Source organism: Sturnus vulgaris, chromosome 9 (assembly GCF_052056855.1).
Source record: "Sturnus vulgaris isolate bStuVul1 chromosome 9, bStuVul1.hap1, whole genome shotgun sequence".
NCBI lineage: Eukaryota > Metazoa > Chordata > Aves > Passeriformes > Sturnidae > Sturnus > Sturnus vulgaris.
Genome location: NC_142251.1, coordinates 11,031,093 through 11,047,865, shown reverse-complemented (window position 1 = coordinate 11,047,865; position 16,773 = coordinate 11,031,093). Strand labels below are relative to the sequence as shown.

General features: G+C 48.3%; 1 protein-coding gene across 18 annotated transcripts in view; it reads left to right on the top strand.

Annotated features, from left to right (window-relative positions):
* Positions 1-16,773, top strand: part of PTPRF (protein tyrosine phosphatase receptor type F) — a 375,185-nt gene that overhangs the window by 292,072 nt on the left and 66,340 nt on the right. For all 18 annotated transcript variants that reach the window (XM_088169800.1, XM_088169793.1, XM_088169799.1 and 15 more), the window contains 4 exons: positions 9,151-9,420; positions 12,120-12,701; positions 13,241-13,374; positions 14,356-14,500. In XM_088169800.1, the coding sequence (XP_088025926.1) occupies positions 9,151-9,420; positions 12,120-12,701; positions 13,241-13,374; positions 14,356-14,500 (1,131 nt within the window). The remainder of the gene's footprint in view (positions 1-9,150; positions 9,421-12,119; positions 12,702-13,240; positions 13,375-14,355; positions 14,501-16,773) is intronic.

Below are 16,773 nucleotides of genomic sequence, written 5' to 3'. Positions count from 1 at the left end.
CTGTGGAAAGCCACTGCTGGAGCCTGTTCCTGTCCATGCCGACTGATGCAGTGTGATCCCTGCCAGGCTCCCCAAAACAAAGCTGCTGGCTGTCCCCCAGCTGGAGCAGTACCCCTCACCTTGCCCCCAGGCAGGCCAAGTGGCACCACAGTGAGTCCCCTTGCTATGGCCAGGGTCCATCAGTCCCTCCCAGGGGCAGGGATGGGCTCTGGGGCTTCAGCAGCAAGGACAGGTATTCCTGTAGCTGTTCCAGCATCATCTCTCAGTCTTACACCCTTCACCAGCCTCTTGCCCTTCAGTCTCACAGTCCCAGTGAGTGCAGTAGGTTGGTCCACGCTGGCAGCACTTGGAGTTTATGTTGCCCTATTGTGATGTTAGTGCTGCTTTCCAGAAATGCAGCCTTCCATGAGCACACCTGATTTGCCAGAAGCACTGTCCTTCCTGAGCAAGGGCAGGAAACAAATCCTCCCTGTTGGGAAGAGCTGAGCAGAAGGCAGGAGCCTCTCATGTCTGCTGAAGCCATGCAGATGTGATACACTCCATTAGATTAGGAAATAAAGTGCTGGCTTGGGAGCAGCAATAAAGAGGTTCCCTCCCACCACAGGGTCTCACAGGATCAAATGAGCCTTATGCTAAGGTTTTGTAGACCAAGAGGTAAATCCCCGTTCTAAAGCAAGACAGAGGGAACCTGGACTTTAGGCTTAGGACTGTTTGTTCTAAAGATGTCTTGTTGGGGCTTCTCGTTGGATGTGGCCCTCACGTATGGGCCAGATAAGCTCTGAGTTGACTGGTTCAAGTTCCCTGGTATCAGTTCAATTGAAAAAATGTAAATAAGTGTTTTGCTGTTCTCCAGCAAGCTCCATTACACTCCATAGGCCACTGTGGTAGCTGTTATTGGTAGCTTGTTGCCTTGCCTGTACTGTGTCAGTGCTGGTTAAAATCCTGTCCTCTGATTGCTGGAAATGGCTTACTGTACTGTTGCACTGTATAATGCCACATTGCTGTTCTCTAATTTGCAGTGTTTCTGCTGGAAAGCAAATTCCTTCCCCCACCTTCTCCTTCCCCCATCAAAAATGTGACTCATAAGCAGTCTTTAACTATCAAATCCATTTGTGTATTCTCTCAGCGAGGGTTCGATTACAGCTGGTATGCCACAGATCTGTAGCTGCAGTGAGGTCACTCCTGCTAGAGAAATAAGATCTCCTTTGTCTATAAGGAAAATGCAACTAACCTTCTGCTGTCTCTCCCGCAGGAACAAAAACTGGGACCTGCTCAATTCTCTGGGTGTTTTTGTCCTTCTGATTTCTTGTCCATCTCTCACTCACAGCACAATGTGCCAATGAGGCCCTCAAAACTGAGCCCAGCTGAGACTGTGCATGTCTGTCACTTGCCTAATACCTCTCTGCTGCATTTAGCTCTTTGTTTGGAGAGGGGGAACAGCTCTTCATGGTAGAAGATTTTCCAATTCACTACTTGGAGCATTTCTTTCATACTTTATAAAATTCGGATTTACATATATGGTCTTCCCAGTGTGTGGTCAATGGGTTTGAAGTGCCTTTGCCATCATCTCTGTAGCTGGAGTGGGTGTATGGGAGCACATGTGTGATGGCTGGAGTCCTTTGCTCTGTGTGTGAGTGTTCTGCACATGTAAACATGTCTGTGCATCCAGCATCTGGCCCAGAGCCGGGTCATCCCTGCAGCACCCTCCACGTGAGGAAATGTGGGATATGCAGTCCCCTCTGCCCTGCTGCCAGGAGTGGTGAGTGGGGCAGGGAGGCAGAGGGGCCAGCCGTGCTCTGGGCCAGAACAGTGTGAGTGCAGCCTCTCCTGTCCCTGCCGTGGAGTGGTGTGTGCACGGTGGGAAGTCATGGCTGACCTCTGCAGTCTTGTCTTGTCGTTTCAGTGGTGTGCGGACAGATGAAGCTTGGCCTGTTTTTACTCTCTGTGTTTTTCCTTGTCTTTTTTTATTCCCTCCTCATCTTCATCGCACTCTGCCATCAAACAAAACAAACTTTCATCTCTCAGATCAGCGAGAAGGTTGGTCCTTTTCACTTCTTATCCATCTACAGTACGCCACGTCAGATGGGACTTTTCCAGTAGGGAGAGGAGAGCCATCCCCCAAAAGGGAGGGGGCCCTGCAGACTGGCTCCTTGCCAGGCACAGCCACACTGTGCCTGGTGAAATCTGCTTAATGTTTGCTGTGACTCTGGTGATGGCATTGATACTTCGCTTGCATGCCTTTGTTGCTTGAGATTTAAAGTGCACAGAATATATTTTGCATGCAAATACCAGCCAGGGCAGTTTTGTCAAAGGCAGGGTAGGAAGAAGTGCATGCTGCTCTGTGTGGGGTCTTTCTCTAACCCTTTATTCATGCTAGGTGCAAGTGTAATACCTCTAAACTGCTGCTGCTTTCTGGCTGGAGATCAAGAACAGACCTTGGAAGCAGAGATCAGAATGATCAGTCCCCTCACAAGCTGCTAGAGACTGTGGGTTCCTTAATTCCTCCTGAAGCTTTAAAAGTTTTAACTTTCTCGAGAGGGAAGAAGCTTATTTTTGATCTCAGCTGAAGGAGAACCCAGCATGCTGCCCTTCCTTGCCACAAGGCAGCAGGGGCAGCTGGCTGAGATCCAGATCCCTTGTGCTGAGGCAACTTCCCTGCTCCTCAGCAGTCCCTGCACTGGGGTGGCCCATTTTCCATGCTCTGTCCGTGCTTAGACAGGAGTCCTTTACACGAGCAGGTCTGCCTCTCCTTCTTCTCTGAGGCTGAGTCTTCGTGCTGCTGGCAGGAGAGCAGCAGGGAGCTCTGCCATGGCCCCAGCCACACCAAAGATGGCTTAGGGATGCCCGTGGTGACATGCACAAGAGCTTGTAGCCACTCAGCAAAACCTGACTGGTGCTTTGCTCTGCTCTGTCCTGCTGCTCTCAGAGAGACAGAGGTGAATAAAGGACAGTAGTGAAAGACGACTCCAGCCTTTAAATTAAATCTAGCTCCAGACCTAGCTCAAGGCACTCATGATTTCATGCTGAGGAAAGCTGGTGTTTCCGGCAGAAATCTGGATTTAGTTGCCAGAGATGATTCCTTCACTGAACAGGGTCCTATGGGGGTCTGTCCTTCCACACACACTGGAGGTGAGGGATGCTCACACTGCTCCCCTGGTGGCGTGGGGAAGAGACCCTGGCTTGTCTCACACAAACTATCAGGCAACTGAATGAATTGTCTTTACAATCGTCGCTGGAACAAGTTTTAACGAACTGTCATATCAATTGTTTCAGTACACAGAGTTCAATCCTGTTTCTCTCCCTGGAACATGCTCTCGTTTAGATTGTACTGAGGAACGGGACCTTTGTTGTTTACCTTCTAAAAATAGATTTTGTGGAGGATAAAATTACCTCAGCCCAAGACAATGATGAAAAATGAGAACAAGGAATAAAAGAGAAGAAATCAAAGCCAAGGCCCAAAGCCTCTGAGATTTCAGTGAATTTGGAGCGCTGCTGTAATGGCTGAGACACTTCTGGAGACTAAACCTTTGACAGGGCACTTAAATGGTTTAGCCACACAGTTTAGCTGAAGGGAAGCAGCTGAGAATTGAAATAAGCCAGCAGGAGTGAAGAATTTCCCATTCTTTGTGTTGACCCTTCCTTCCCACTCCACCAAAAATACCTACATACACAAATATTTAATGTGAAGCCAGAAATTAGTTTCTAAATATTCCATTGGGATTTGCCATGCTTATAATTTGTTTGGCACTGATAATTACATCGTACATTTTTCCAGCTTTACTTAAAACTGTGTACTGCTAACCCATGCATTTAATTATTGCTCTGTGACTGCTACAAGGTTATTTATTAACAAGTTATTTTATCTTGATACCGTGGATCTTTTCTCTTATTCCCCTCCTTAATGTTGTGTTATTTTCATCAGAGAAATTTCTGAGAGCAAATGCAAATTGCAGAGCTCCACAATCTTGCTCTCCCTTACTTTGCTATTAGTATGTCAGTATGCTGAATGCTGATGTGTCTCCAGTGCTGCACCACTGTAATGATATATCCTCTTTTATATGTGGTTGTCAGCACAAATAATTAGACCTAAAAGTTATAGCTGAAATATAATCCAAAAATGGCAAGGCCCTGTTTTGGAAATTGTCTATAAAATGTCAGCACTCAAGGATACATTGGGAGCATAAATAGTACAGCATTGTTTGAGCACAAGATTAGACTGTAAATGCATTTTTTCTGGTTCCAATTTTTCCTCTCCTTCTGTTGGTTCTGTCAATAGGTTGTGAGACTTCAGCAACTGCCTTTCCGTTTGAAGTCCTTTCGTAAAATGATGGCACTAGGGAGAGATGAAAGGTGTCTCCAGATGAGTAAACCATGCAGACCAATGCTTATATTTGAGGATGGCTCCTAAATTCATTCCTTCCCGACTTGGAGGAGGTGCTTGCTGAGGAAGGCAGGAGTTTTGGCAGGTTATCAGTCTGGCGATGGCAAGATCACACCCTATGCACCAGGGATCCCTCAGCTCACCTGGCTCAAGTAATGAAGTTGGGACAGGCTCACACTCTCAAAGATGCACCCCCTGCATCACACACTGCTGCTCATCCCAGTTGGGAGGTTAGAGCAGAGCCTTCTGACCTTGCCTTGTCTGTGCTAGGACCAGAGAGGAGCAGCAGACCAGGCAGTCTCAGTTCTCCTTCAGAGCAAAAGGGACTTGAGGCTGCTGTTCCCTCATGCAGAGGACAAGCGAAAGGGAGAGGATGTCAGGACAGTAAAGCAGGAGCTGACAGAGGAGCAGAGAAGTGTGCAGAGCACAAGCACAGCTCTCCATCACCATGGGGCAGCACCTAGTGAGCAGCAGGAAGGGGAAAGATAGGGCCCAGAATTAGATTCCAGGTAGGCATGGTTCAAAGGAAACCATGAAGAAGGAGCAGGCAAGTAAAGGTGCCTGGATCTCTGCAAACCAGAGGGAGGGATGGATGTTAGCATTGTCATCTGCTAAGCTGTACTGCAGCCAAGGCAGCCAGCAGGAAAATTTGGAAATTTGGTTTCCCCTTCCCTAGCAGCACTGCATGACTTTGGAAGCTTGGGCAGTCATCCTGGCTCTGTTGTGTTTCTAGCAGAGCCTCACTGAATGCCAGCAGTGTCTCAGCACATGAGAGGGACTAACAGCACCAGCCTGAGAGCTTAGAGCCTACAGCTCTTGCAGACAGCAGCAGGGAGGAGGGTGTCCCTGGTTCTCCAAAGGGGTAACTTCACCCTCAGAGAGAACCTGAGACGTGTGGAAACAGCCACTCCTGTTCTGAAAAGAGCCAGGCAATCGATTGAAGCTCTTTGCTCTTAAGGCAAGGAATGTGCATGTTAGTGCATGCTGAATTATTAACATTCCTCAACCTTTGTGGCTCTAGTGTTGCTTGCTCCCCTCCTTCCCCCAGCAGTCCCCCCTGTGAATGGGGAACCAGACTCCAGTCTGTCTTTTCTCCCGGTCCTGTGAGATCCAGGGCATGAGCTCAGGTTGCACTGAACTCACTGCTTACACTTCACTTCCTAAGGAATGCTCTCAGTGGGGAGATATATGGAATAGTGGACCTGTTCTGGGGATGAATTATAATGAATCTCATTTTTGATAGTCTGCAGGTTTAACTAAACCCCTGAATTACAGTATTGTCCATTGAAATAATTTTAATATTCACAGTAGTTTTCCCTGTGCTGTTCTTGCAAAACCTCCGAACCACCTTCTTTTGATCCTTATCCAGAAAGAAGATTAAAAAAATGATTGCAAATTCTAGTCAATACAATTGTAATTAAAAGGGAAATTTCATTGCTGCAAAAAATGAAGAAAGCAAAATTTTCTGGAGCACTTAAGGTAGCATCATGGACTGTGCTACCCCATGTGATTTGACTTGTAAATTGGACAGAAATTCTAAGAATGCTGCTTTTTGAGGAGTTACGCTGATTTAAATTATTACCAGACTCTTATGCTAGAAAAGCAAGCAACTTAAATTGCTGGCTTGAGCCTGAGGAATGTGTTGATGGTGCTCTGCAAGCTGCTGTGAGAGCCGTGCCAGCTCTTGCTAATGCTAACTGACAGCATCTCCTCTTCTCCCTCCATACTGCCTGGGACAAGAAGCTGCCAATTATCCCCCAAGAGGATGGGAGGCTGACGGAGCCCATCCCTTCCTTTGCACATACTCCTGACAGAGCACTGTCTGGGCCAGATCTCTTACCAAAGGCACTGCTCTGACCTCTTCCCACCTCCCATGTAGAGAGCTGACCCCTACACAGGGCATCCATTTTTAGCAGCTGGGTGCCTTGGGCTCTGCTGCTCTCTGGTGCAGAGCAGCGAGCCCATCTCAGCAGCTCTGCTGGTGTGCAGAGGATGGCTCAGCCATTCTGGGTTGCAGAAATGCACCACAGAAGTCTGTTTAACCATTCATCTGTTGCCAGGCTGGAGAGCTGAGGCTCAGCACAACTTCCTGGCATCCACAGGCTGCTGTGTGCAGGAGGCACAGCCTGTGTCAAGGCTGGTGAGGTGATCTCGTAGTCTTTGATCCACAGGAGAGTTTTCCTTGCCATTCATCCCTTTTCTAGGCACAGGAATGCACCAACCACATCTGCTGCTCCCATGTGTGTGGCACAGGGGAGAGTGACTTCCCATCACTCTGCAGAGCGCTGCTGCAGGGCCCCAAGCCCCAGTGAAGTGCCTGTCCCTCCCTTCCCTGAGGGGAGCAGGTGATGGTCAGCTGCTGACATCCCTCGGGAGAGACAGCACAGCCCCCACAGGTCCTGCCTCTGCAGGACACATCAAGGGTGACCTGGCACCAATGGGACCTGCACAGCCCCAGGAGCACCCTGAAAGCAGATGTTTGGCATGGGGACACAGTGTGGGGTGCAGGGGAGTCTGCAGCAGGCTGTGCTGCCTCTGGTCTCACAGGGCTGGAAGTGAAAATCTGTTTGTGCATGCTGGGTTCTGACCTTTCTGCATGGCCTTGTGTCTTCCAGTGTCTTGTCTTCCCAGGTCCCTGTATGTGAGTACTTGTGTGCCTTCCCTCTCCCTGTCCTGCCCTTCCACCACTGTCTGACTGTAGTGGCCTCCAGTGCCTGCCAGCCTGTTTGCCTTGTGCATGTGTGTGAGTGCTCTATGCACACCTATGGCATTATCCTCAAAGTTTGCTTTTCTTTTTTGGTTTTAATACAGCTTGAGTGGGTGGGTTTGGTCCTTTGATGGGGACGGAATTTGAACAGCTTCTACGTGGAATAATTCGACGCCATGTTCATTGGAAAATAAACCTGACTTGTAATGAATGGTACTGGGATGCTTTGGTTGGAAATACATGCCATCATGTTAAACCATTGCCATGTCCATCAGGTTAAGTCTGTATTCTCATGACTGCATAGCATTTGCGTGCACTTTCAGTTCTGTCTCATTTGGGGAGCACTGCCCCATTGATCAGGTAACACTTCACTGGTGATTGTTCATGTAGGCATTGATTTGAGATTTAATAATTGATTAAAAGAAGCATCCAGCAAGACTTTGGATTTATATACTCCAAAAAAAAATGAGGCAAAAGAAGTTATCTTTAAGTTTTCCTTACCCTGGCTGGTAAGGAGCTAATGAGCCCTGTTTTGTCACTGAGACTATGTGTAGTACACACACAATGTTGACAGTATTGTCTAATTTATCACAAAGTCTTAGCTCTGTTGTACATGCAAGTGTGGGGGCTTCTGTGTTCAGTCTATTTCTGCAATCCTGATGGTGTGGGGATGAATCATCATAGAGAGCACTAGTGCAGTTTGATTTGGGTAGAGCCAGCTTGGCAAGCGGAGCTGACACCCCTGCGGCTCACGGGGCTGTCAGCAGCATTGCTCTCTGTGGAGATGCCGTGGTGGCAGGAGCCAGGCCAGCAGAGCTGAGAGTCCCTAGGTCCCCATTGCCAGTGGGGCCAGCTGTGCCCATGGCCTGTTGAGAGCTGGCCCTGCTCAGGTTCCTGCCCCATTCCCACCTGTCCCCAGCGCTGTGGCAGTCGCTGCCCCACCAGCCCAGTGTGCTGATGGAGGAGCATAATCGGCAGGGAGAGGCTCCTTGGAGCCAGTCACCTGTGACCCCATCTCGGGGGCTGCCTTTCCAGTGGAGGTGGCTAGAGGAGAGCATAGCTGCTGGGCAACACACGTTCAAGCAGTTTCCCTTTTTAACTACAGACTAAAATGAGCTAGCCCAGAGGAGACAAAGATTTACTGAGCACAGTTGTTTCTCTACCCTTGCTTAAATAGGCCCATAACACTAACCCTGAAGAAGGGACCTCATTTCTCAGTGTCATTTTCCTGACAGGAATGCATATGGCAGGCAGCTTTAGAGCTTTATTGTAGCTGAGAGTTGCTTACAAATAAGTCTTGAATGAAATACCCAGCAAAGGATTGATATGAAGAGAAGCTGTGCAATGCAATAAGGAGGAATACATCTCCCAAAGAGCTGCCACGAAGGTGGGAAAGGTTCTGCCAGCCCAGCTCTCTTCTGTCAAAATGGATATGATCTCACATCTGTCAGGATTAGTTCTCTCCTGCCCAGCAAGGTGATCTCTTCAGGCCTGACAATGTCATGCAGCTCGGGTGACTATTTTTTTCTGAGCCAAGGTAGAACCTGAGTTACATTTTGAAAGGAATTATATTTTATTTAGCAGCACATGTGTGCTAATTCAAAAAGAAGCCCTTCTGCTGCCCCTGCCCAAACCCTGTGAGGTTTAGGGAACGGGCTGCTTTGCTCAATAAATTGAGCAGGTGATTCCGTTTTGCAGAGCTTCAGTGGGCCCTGTGCAAAGTGTGTGACTGGCATTTGTGCATGCTCTCTAATTAGAAGGGTGTAATTTAAATGGAGGAATGTTTCATGTTAGTAATATGATTTCAAAAGGCTATGTTTGGAGGGAATGGATTGAGCCATCTCTTAATGAGTTCTGCTAATAAGATGCCAGTGGGTAAGGAAGGAGAGAGAGCAAAGTATGTGCTATTTGGCAAAGTAGTGAACAGCTTTTGCACTTCATTTTATCTGTCCTGAGGGATAGAAAGGCAAAAATGTTGACTGCCCCTCATGTACTCCTGCAGTGCAACTGAGTACTCTCTGCTGGTTCTGGGACCCTACTAGCTGTTTCCTCCTTGTTTCAGTGCGGCGTGTTGCTCCTCGATTCTCTATCCCTCCGAGCAACCACGAGGTGATGCCTGGGGGGAGCGTGAACCTCACGTGCGTGGCAGTAGGTGCTCCAATGCCCTACGTGAAGTGGATGGCTGGTGTGGAGGAACTGACCAAAGAAGATGAGATGCCTGTCGGTAGAAATGTCCTGGAGCTGAATAACATCATGCAGTCTGCCAACTACACCTGCGTGGCCATCTCTTCCCTTGGCATGATCGAAGCCACAGCCCAGATCACTGTCAAAGGTAAGGAATTATTATTTGCAGTGCTCCTACTTGGGTTTCAACAATGTACCCTTTGCCCAAGTTTCTTGGCTGCAGCTGATTGACTGCTCTCTCCTGTGAAGTTTCCAGCTTGGAAGGGGAGGTTCCCAAACCCACAACTTTGTTTTTTCCTGTTCACAGTATGATGATATTTTCTCTCTCCCTGCAAGTGGCATGGTAGACAAGCTTGTGCCAGGCCAGGTCCTCGTTACATCATGAGAGAACCTCACTGAGTCTGTGTTTATCTCAGCAGTGTCTGGCTTGTTCTGTGCATCAGCAGGATCAGCTCAGTGGGCCATGGGCTGTCTTTCTTGGGGCAGGGTCTGTGGATGTCTGCAGTCAGGGAGCTGCACCCATGTCCTCTTGCACTAAGGATGAGACAAGGTTAATCCCAGCAATTGAAGTGTCCATGAGCCTCAACAAAATAAGCATCCTCCCTACAGGAGCTATATGTGTTCATTTGAAATTTGTTACATAATCCTCTGTAAATGTCTTCCCTTACTGCTGTGCCTCTTTCCCTTTTTTTCTTCTTGTGTTGCTATCCTTCAGCTGTACTTTCTGCTGACATTTCACAAGTAGCTTTGCCCCAAAGAGGATATTGTTGCCAATTGCTGACCATTGGGTAGCCCACCCACTAACAGGTGGCTGATGGTGTCTTGCCTTTCCCATCTGGGGCCTACCAGAGCCACAGTATCCCTTTCCTTCTCTGCTTGTAGTTGATTCATAGCTCAGATTACAACAGATACATCATCTTTTGAATCTGTCTATTCTTGCAGGCCTTTTCCTGCACTAATGCCACCTTTAGCACAGAGATCCTGCTTGAACAAATCAGAGAATTGAGTGTTAGCCCTCTCTGACCTGGAGATAACAGCAAATTCTCTTGGCTAGTCAGAGGATGCTTTTAACCTTAGCCCCACCCAGCTCCCTTTACTCACAACATCTGCTCGTCAGTACCTTTTCCAGCCTGTCTTTTCATACCCAGCACAGTGCTTGCCTTGCTATACTAGATATACAAGAGTGTACAGAAAAAAGGGCCATGATGGGATGATGGTTTGGTGTTGGAGGGAAGAGGTGGGATCTGCACCATTGCACTGATGGTTCGCAGCATTTACCTCTTCACAGCTGGAATGCCTTTGCCTCGCTCCCTCACTGGTTGACATGATGCCCCAGGATGGAGAGCAATTTGCTCAGTTCCTTTAGCCCTTCACTCTTCCTTCTGTCCTCGTCTGTTTTTTCTACCTTTACTCTGGATATCTTACTGCCTCTGTCCCAAACTCCTTCACCCAGTGTTGTTTCTCCTGTCCTTGCTGGCAAGCAGACCATTTTCAGTGCAGACAGGAGAATCAAGATTACACAGAACTGATTGCGCTTAAGTGCATTGAAAGTACCAGACCTGCCCTTGCTCACATGGAGGCTGCACACCCAACAGCTGTCAAGAGTCAAACTTGTGGCTCTTCAAAAGAAAAGGAGTTTCATCTGTCCTTGAAAGCCTGAGGAAGGCTTCCAGTTTCTAGGATGCTGTAGAAAATACATTTCTTCAGGCCATAATATTGTGCAGGTTGGGTTTGCCCTCCCTGAGTCCTCCGTGGGTCGTGGTGGGGTGTCTGGCTGTGGGTTGTGTGCCCTCCCCTTCCATGTCCTGATGATCTTCTTAGTACTCATGTTGCAGTAACACTGGAGAAGGCATTCTCTCTGGTACTCAGAGCAGCCATGCCCTGTGCTAAGGAGCTTGCCTTCCTCAGCTGAACCTTGTGGAAACCAGAAACCCGATGGCTTTGCCAAAGAATGAAATTCTTGAGGATCTTAATTTGGCTTGAACATTTCTTTAGTTCCTTGTCAAGCACAGCTGCATTACAAGTCAGTAATGACTTTCGAGTGGTTTGTAGGAGGTTTAAACTTACTGTAGATTTTAATTCAGTCATTGTACTAAAGTATTTGTGTACTCTGCAAATCTCTCTCACACACATTCTTTTTCTTTGTTCTTGTGGTAAAATGGTAAATCTGGAAATGTTTGCTTGCAGTAGTTGCGTTCTCATTGACACTTCAGAGGTGTCATTGTCAGAGTTCTTCTGTAACAGTTTATTGTCTGGTTGCAGTTTGACACACCACCCAGTGAAATAGTGGATATGAAAGTTGGTAATTTCTCTGGCTGTATCTCTCCTGCATGTACTGTAATACTTACAAAGCATTGCCCCATCAACCCTTCTAACAGCATTGTCCATGAACTCCCTGTGGCCTACAATACTGCCTCTCTAGAAGCAAGAGCATAAATCCAGATTACTTTGGTGCTCTGATTGCTTTACTTTGTGAATCAGCTGTGCACCTGGCTTCTGGGGCCAACCCAGCCCAGCCCAGCCCAGCAAGCACCTTCCCACTGCCGGGTGAACCCCTATGACAGAAACATTCCTGCATCCCCGTTGAATTACTTTTATTTAGCCTGCTGCTGGTAAGTGCGTCAAGCACATCTAATAACATGATTGCTCTGTTTATCCTTCCATTAAGAACCACTTCAAGCAATATATGGTAATATAAAAATGCATGTTATAGAGTATGAAATGATTTCTGCCTTTTAAAGAAGAATGTTAATGGGAGGTGGCAGCTCCATTTTTATCCCTGTGCACATTGCAAGGTTTGAACTGACTGAATTATTTAAATCACACCTCTCTGCCTTCCAATTGCAGCACTGCCAAAACCTCCAACAGAGCCATTAGTGACTGAAACAACAGCTACCAGCGTGACCCTCACCTGGGATTCAGGCAACTCTGACCCCATTTCATATTACGTCATCCAGTACAAGCCCAAATCCCTGGAGGGCCAGTTCCAGGAGGTGGATGGTGTGGCAACAACCCGCTATAGCATAGGTGGGCTCAGCCCCTTCTCAGAGTATGAGTTCCGGGTCATTGCAGTCAACAACATCGGCAGGGGTCCCCCCAGTGAACTGGTCGAGGCCCGGACAGGAGAGCAAGCTCCTTCAAGTCCACCCCTCAAAGTCCAGGCACGGATGCTGAGTGCCAGCACCATGCTGGTGCAGTGGGAGCAGCCAGAGGAGCCCAATGGACAGATCCGAGGGTACCGCGTGTACTACACCACCGACCCGCACCTGCCTCTGAGCATGTGGCAGAAACACAACACTGATGACAGCCACCTCACCACCGTGGGCAGCCTCATCACAGGCACCACCTACAGCATCCGCGTCCTGGCCTTCACTTCAGTAGGGGATGGACCCCCCTCAGACATCATCCAGGTCAAAACACAGCAAGGGGGTACGTATGGAGAGAGGCTCCACAGCCATCCCAGCGGTGTGCGGCTCAGCCGAGCGTCTGACCTGCACCAGGCATCACAACTGCACTTGGTGCTCAAGTGATTGCATGTCAGAGAGGGTGGGGGGGCATTCCCATCCCACAGCCATCAGATTGAAGCTGTCAGATTGTCCTGGGCAGTTGGTATCAATCTCTATGCAAGTAACAGGCAACAATTTTGTTTTGAGATACACTGGCTAAAAACATGACACAAAGTCCTGGGCATGGATGTCGGCACCTGTGTAACTGCTGGACCCTTCTGGGGTCTGAGTACATGTGTGGGAGGAAGGATCTGGGATGCAGATGGAAGTGAGCCCAATCCCCATAGTCACCCACCTGAGTGACAGAGAATGCTTGCCTGTGGCCTGAAATCTTCTAAGAGCACAGTACAGGGGAGAAGGGATGTTCTGTCAGAAATGAAAGAGGATCCTCACAAGGTGACTTTGCTAAGTCATGCAACTCTTCTCTCCTCTTCTGGCACTAACCATGTGTTTGTTCCCCAGTTCCTGCCCAGCCAGCTGATTTCCAGGCAGAAGCAGAGTCCGATACCCGCATCCTGTTGACATGGCTGCCCGCCTCTCAGGAACGCATTACTAAATATGAGCTGCTGTACTGGGAAGGGGAGGATGGCACTCAGGTGAGGATCCTGCCTGGCAGCTCTTGTGGCTAGACATGGCATCTTACCAGTTTGGGAAGGGCTTGTGCTTGAGCCAAGCTGGTAACAGAACTGTTTGTTTGTCTTTCTTCTGCCTCAGTGGTGTGCAATAGGAGCGTGGCATTCTGGTTTCTGTGTAAGTGACTTCAAAAGCACTTGTTGATATAATCAAAGTACCTAGTGACTAGTGTGGGACTGGAAAGGCTCAGAATGCCATGAGAGCATCCCTGAGGCATGCTTACTGCTAGTGCCTGTAAACAGTAGCACTTCTGGGCACGTCTGAAATGGCCTCCACCATGTGCCTCTGGCCCCAGGACTGGTTAGATTTAAAAAGCAGATTGAAGGTGGCCTAGAAAGAGCCCTTCTACATTTACTGCAGGTCCCTAAAGGAAGTCTAGTTTAAGATATAGCAAAGGTAGTGCTGGCTTGAAGACAGCATAGCAAGAATTGTGCCATGACAGCATCACAGTGTCCCATGGTCCTCTCCCTCTCCTCTTGTTATAGTGGCATGAGAGCTGCCAAAAATAAGTGTCTTTCAGGTGAAGTGTCAACAAAACTAGCCCTTTTCCATCAGTGTTTCGGTGCATTAGAGATCCCAACTGCTACAGGGCAGGCGCTTTACTCTGTTTCACAGGCAATACACTGTGTCTGTTGGGAGAAAACAAACTTGTGCTGTGTCCCTTGTCTGAACTTGTATAGCTGGACCCAGCATTCCCACAAAGCTCTCAGGCCAGTGAGTGCAGTCTGGACACCAGCCAGTGTAGCCTGGCTGTGGCAGAGGTCTGCTTCCCTGCAGAGTCCTGCTGTGTCACCCAGGAAGCTCCGTGCTTTGGAGTCCTGCAGGACTGCAGGCAGGTTTGGCAGCCTGGCTATGACTTTTTGTGGGCCCAGAATGGCTGCACACCAGCTTTTCTGCATCTTCCAACAACACCAAATAATCCTTTTCTCCTTTTTTCTTGGCAGCAAAAGGTGGAGTTTGACCCAACCTCCTCATATGCTGTGGAAGGTCTCAAACCAGACACGTTGTATAAATTCCGTCTGGGTGCCCGCTCGGAGCTGGGGGTAGGAGTTTACACCCCCACGGTGGAGGCCAGAACTGCCCAATCCAGTAAGTGCCTGACATTCAACACTGCTGGAGACAAAGCAAAAGCAGTCCAGTTTCCATTTCCTGGGCACAGAGAAGCCCAGTGCCTCTGCCCGTGCGGGTTTGCAGGGATGCTGGTATGCAGTTTGCTAAAGGGAGTAAAGGGGAAAGTCAGCTGGGGTTTGGATCAGGGCTCTTTGGCAGAGTGGGTGCACCCCAAGGGGTAAGTTGTTTCTTCGTGTCCCTTTGATCATACTGTCTTTCCCTAAGGGTAGATTCATAAAAACTGTTGGAGGAGTAAAACAGGCTGGGAAATTGCTTTGGAGAGATTGATTTGAGTGGGTCTGTGCATCTCTATGAATTTACTCCCATGCAGACAAGCTGTCTGGACAGGCAGCATATGGGTATTTGGCTCTAAATGTGACTGTCTCCAAACCATTGGATTTTCATCCCTCCACTCCCCATTGCAGCTGCCTTGCTTACACAGGAGTCCATCCCTGGTCCATACAGTTGATTGCAAGGTGAGGCATCCTGTGAGGCCAGGTGCATCTGTGGCTCTCAGGCAGCTGGAGGAGTCATTTTGGAAAAGTGGCTGTTTGCCAGGGTTGTGTGAGCAAGTGAGGCTGCTGCTTCTGCGACTGCAGTGCTAGGGGAAACCAGAAAAAGCTGCAGCTGAGTTAATATAGAGGCTCAATAATGAGGTGACCCAGGCAATATCACTTTCATCCTGGTTCTGCCCTGTGTGATCACAGAGTGGGAGTTTGCATTGCTCTGATTGGCAGCTCAAAGTGCTGTGCATAAGCAGATTAGGGCTATCAAAGGGCCCTGCGATAAGCTAGTTTTCACTAACGATTTTTGGGCTTGCCATTATGCAAAGGGCATTAAAAGGGGGAAAAAAGACATTTCCGTTAGCACCGTCTGTCTGGGATTTACTCGCTATGTGGAGCAAGCAGTTGGCACAGGCAGCCAGCCTTCCCTGCAGGGAGGGCAGCAGCATGCACAGCAACCAGGAGTGTGAGATGGCCATTAGAAAGGGAGCTCTGGCAGGGAAGAGCAGCTCTGCTCACTTTTAGAATGACCTTCTCTGAGGAAAACTCAGCTTCATTAACATACCAGTCCCAGGCATTCCTCCACCTCGTTAAGTGAGCTAATGATGTCTTAGAGCTGCACAACAGACAGGTATGAAAATGGAGAAAGGTTCAGATCATGCAGTTATAAATATTTGAACACTGAGAAAGAATTCTGGATATGGGGATTTGTATACCTGTTTCAGATAGCTTTTGTATTGATAGGCAAAGGTTGAAGTAATTCTTCTGCCATGTAAATTAATTCCATCAGTGGATGCTCTTATCCTTGAACACACTTAATCAGAGACAACTCCATGCATAAATGAGTCCTTCAGAGTCTCACAACAGCCCAAGTAAGAGAAACGTTTACTTCCTGGACTCATCAAGGCAGACATCATGACCTACTCTACCTGTTGTCTGCTCACAAGGCATCTCACACCAGTCTAGTTTTAAGGTTGTCACTTCACTGGCGAGTGGTGCAGTAGCTGATCGATTCTGGCATCTGTTTAGTCAGAGAAATGTGCATAGGCTGAAAGAGATTTGGTGTTTAGCCACAGGAGTACCTTGGTTTGACCAGTGAAGCCCTCCTCACACTGAAGGACCCAAGAATTCTTAGATTGATCCGAGAAGTGACCTAGGTCTTGGTTTACAGGCTCCTACTTGAAAAGATTTCTGATGGCACTCTATTCTATGACAGAAGCCATTGGCAGTTACTGCTGAGCTATTCAGTGACGGTGACAAACCACCATCTGAACGGTCCCAATGCAGTGTGGAGCCTTGAGTACTGGGGGGCTCAAAATCAAGTAGGTCTTCCAGAAAGCTGTGCTTAACTTGGGAGAAGTTGTGTGCACAGTGCACAAATGCCAGGCAGAAATCCTTTGGTTTTACTTAGCAACACCTTGTATTAGATGGTTGAATTTGTCCCCTTTGGCCTTAGAACTTACTAATCTAGAAACACTACAGCTCCCACCTTCAAACTGGTCTCCTTCCTGCACTTTTCCATCTGGTTACCCAGAAAGGCTGTTAGGTCATTGACATGTTCAGGTGGGACACAAGCTGCGGGAGCAGTCAGATTCCTGCTTTCCAGAAAGCCTCTCTTCAGTCTCTGTTCCTGTCCCTGACAAACCAGTCGTGGGGAAGGTAGGAGGCCTATGATCACTAATGACTCACTAATGGGCTGGAGAAGGATGCTGGTCTTGCTTTTCTTGTGGCACCCCTGCTCAGGAGTAG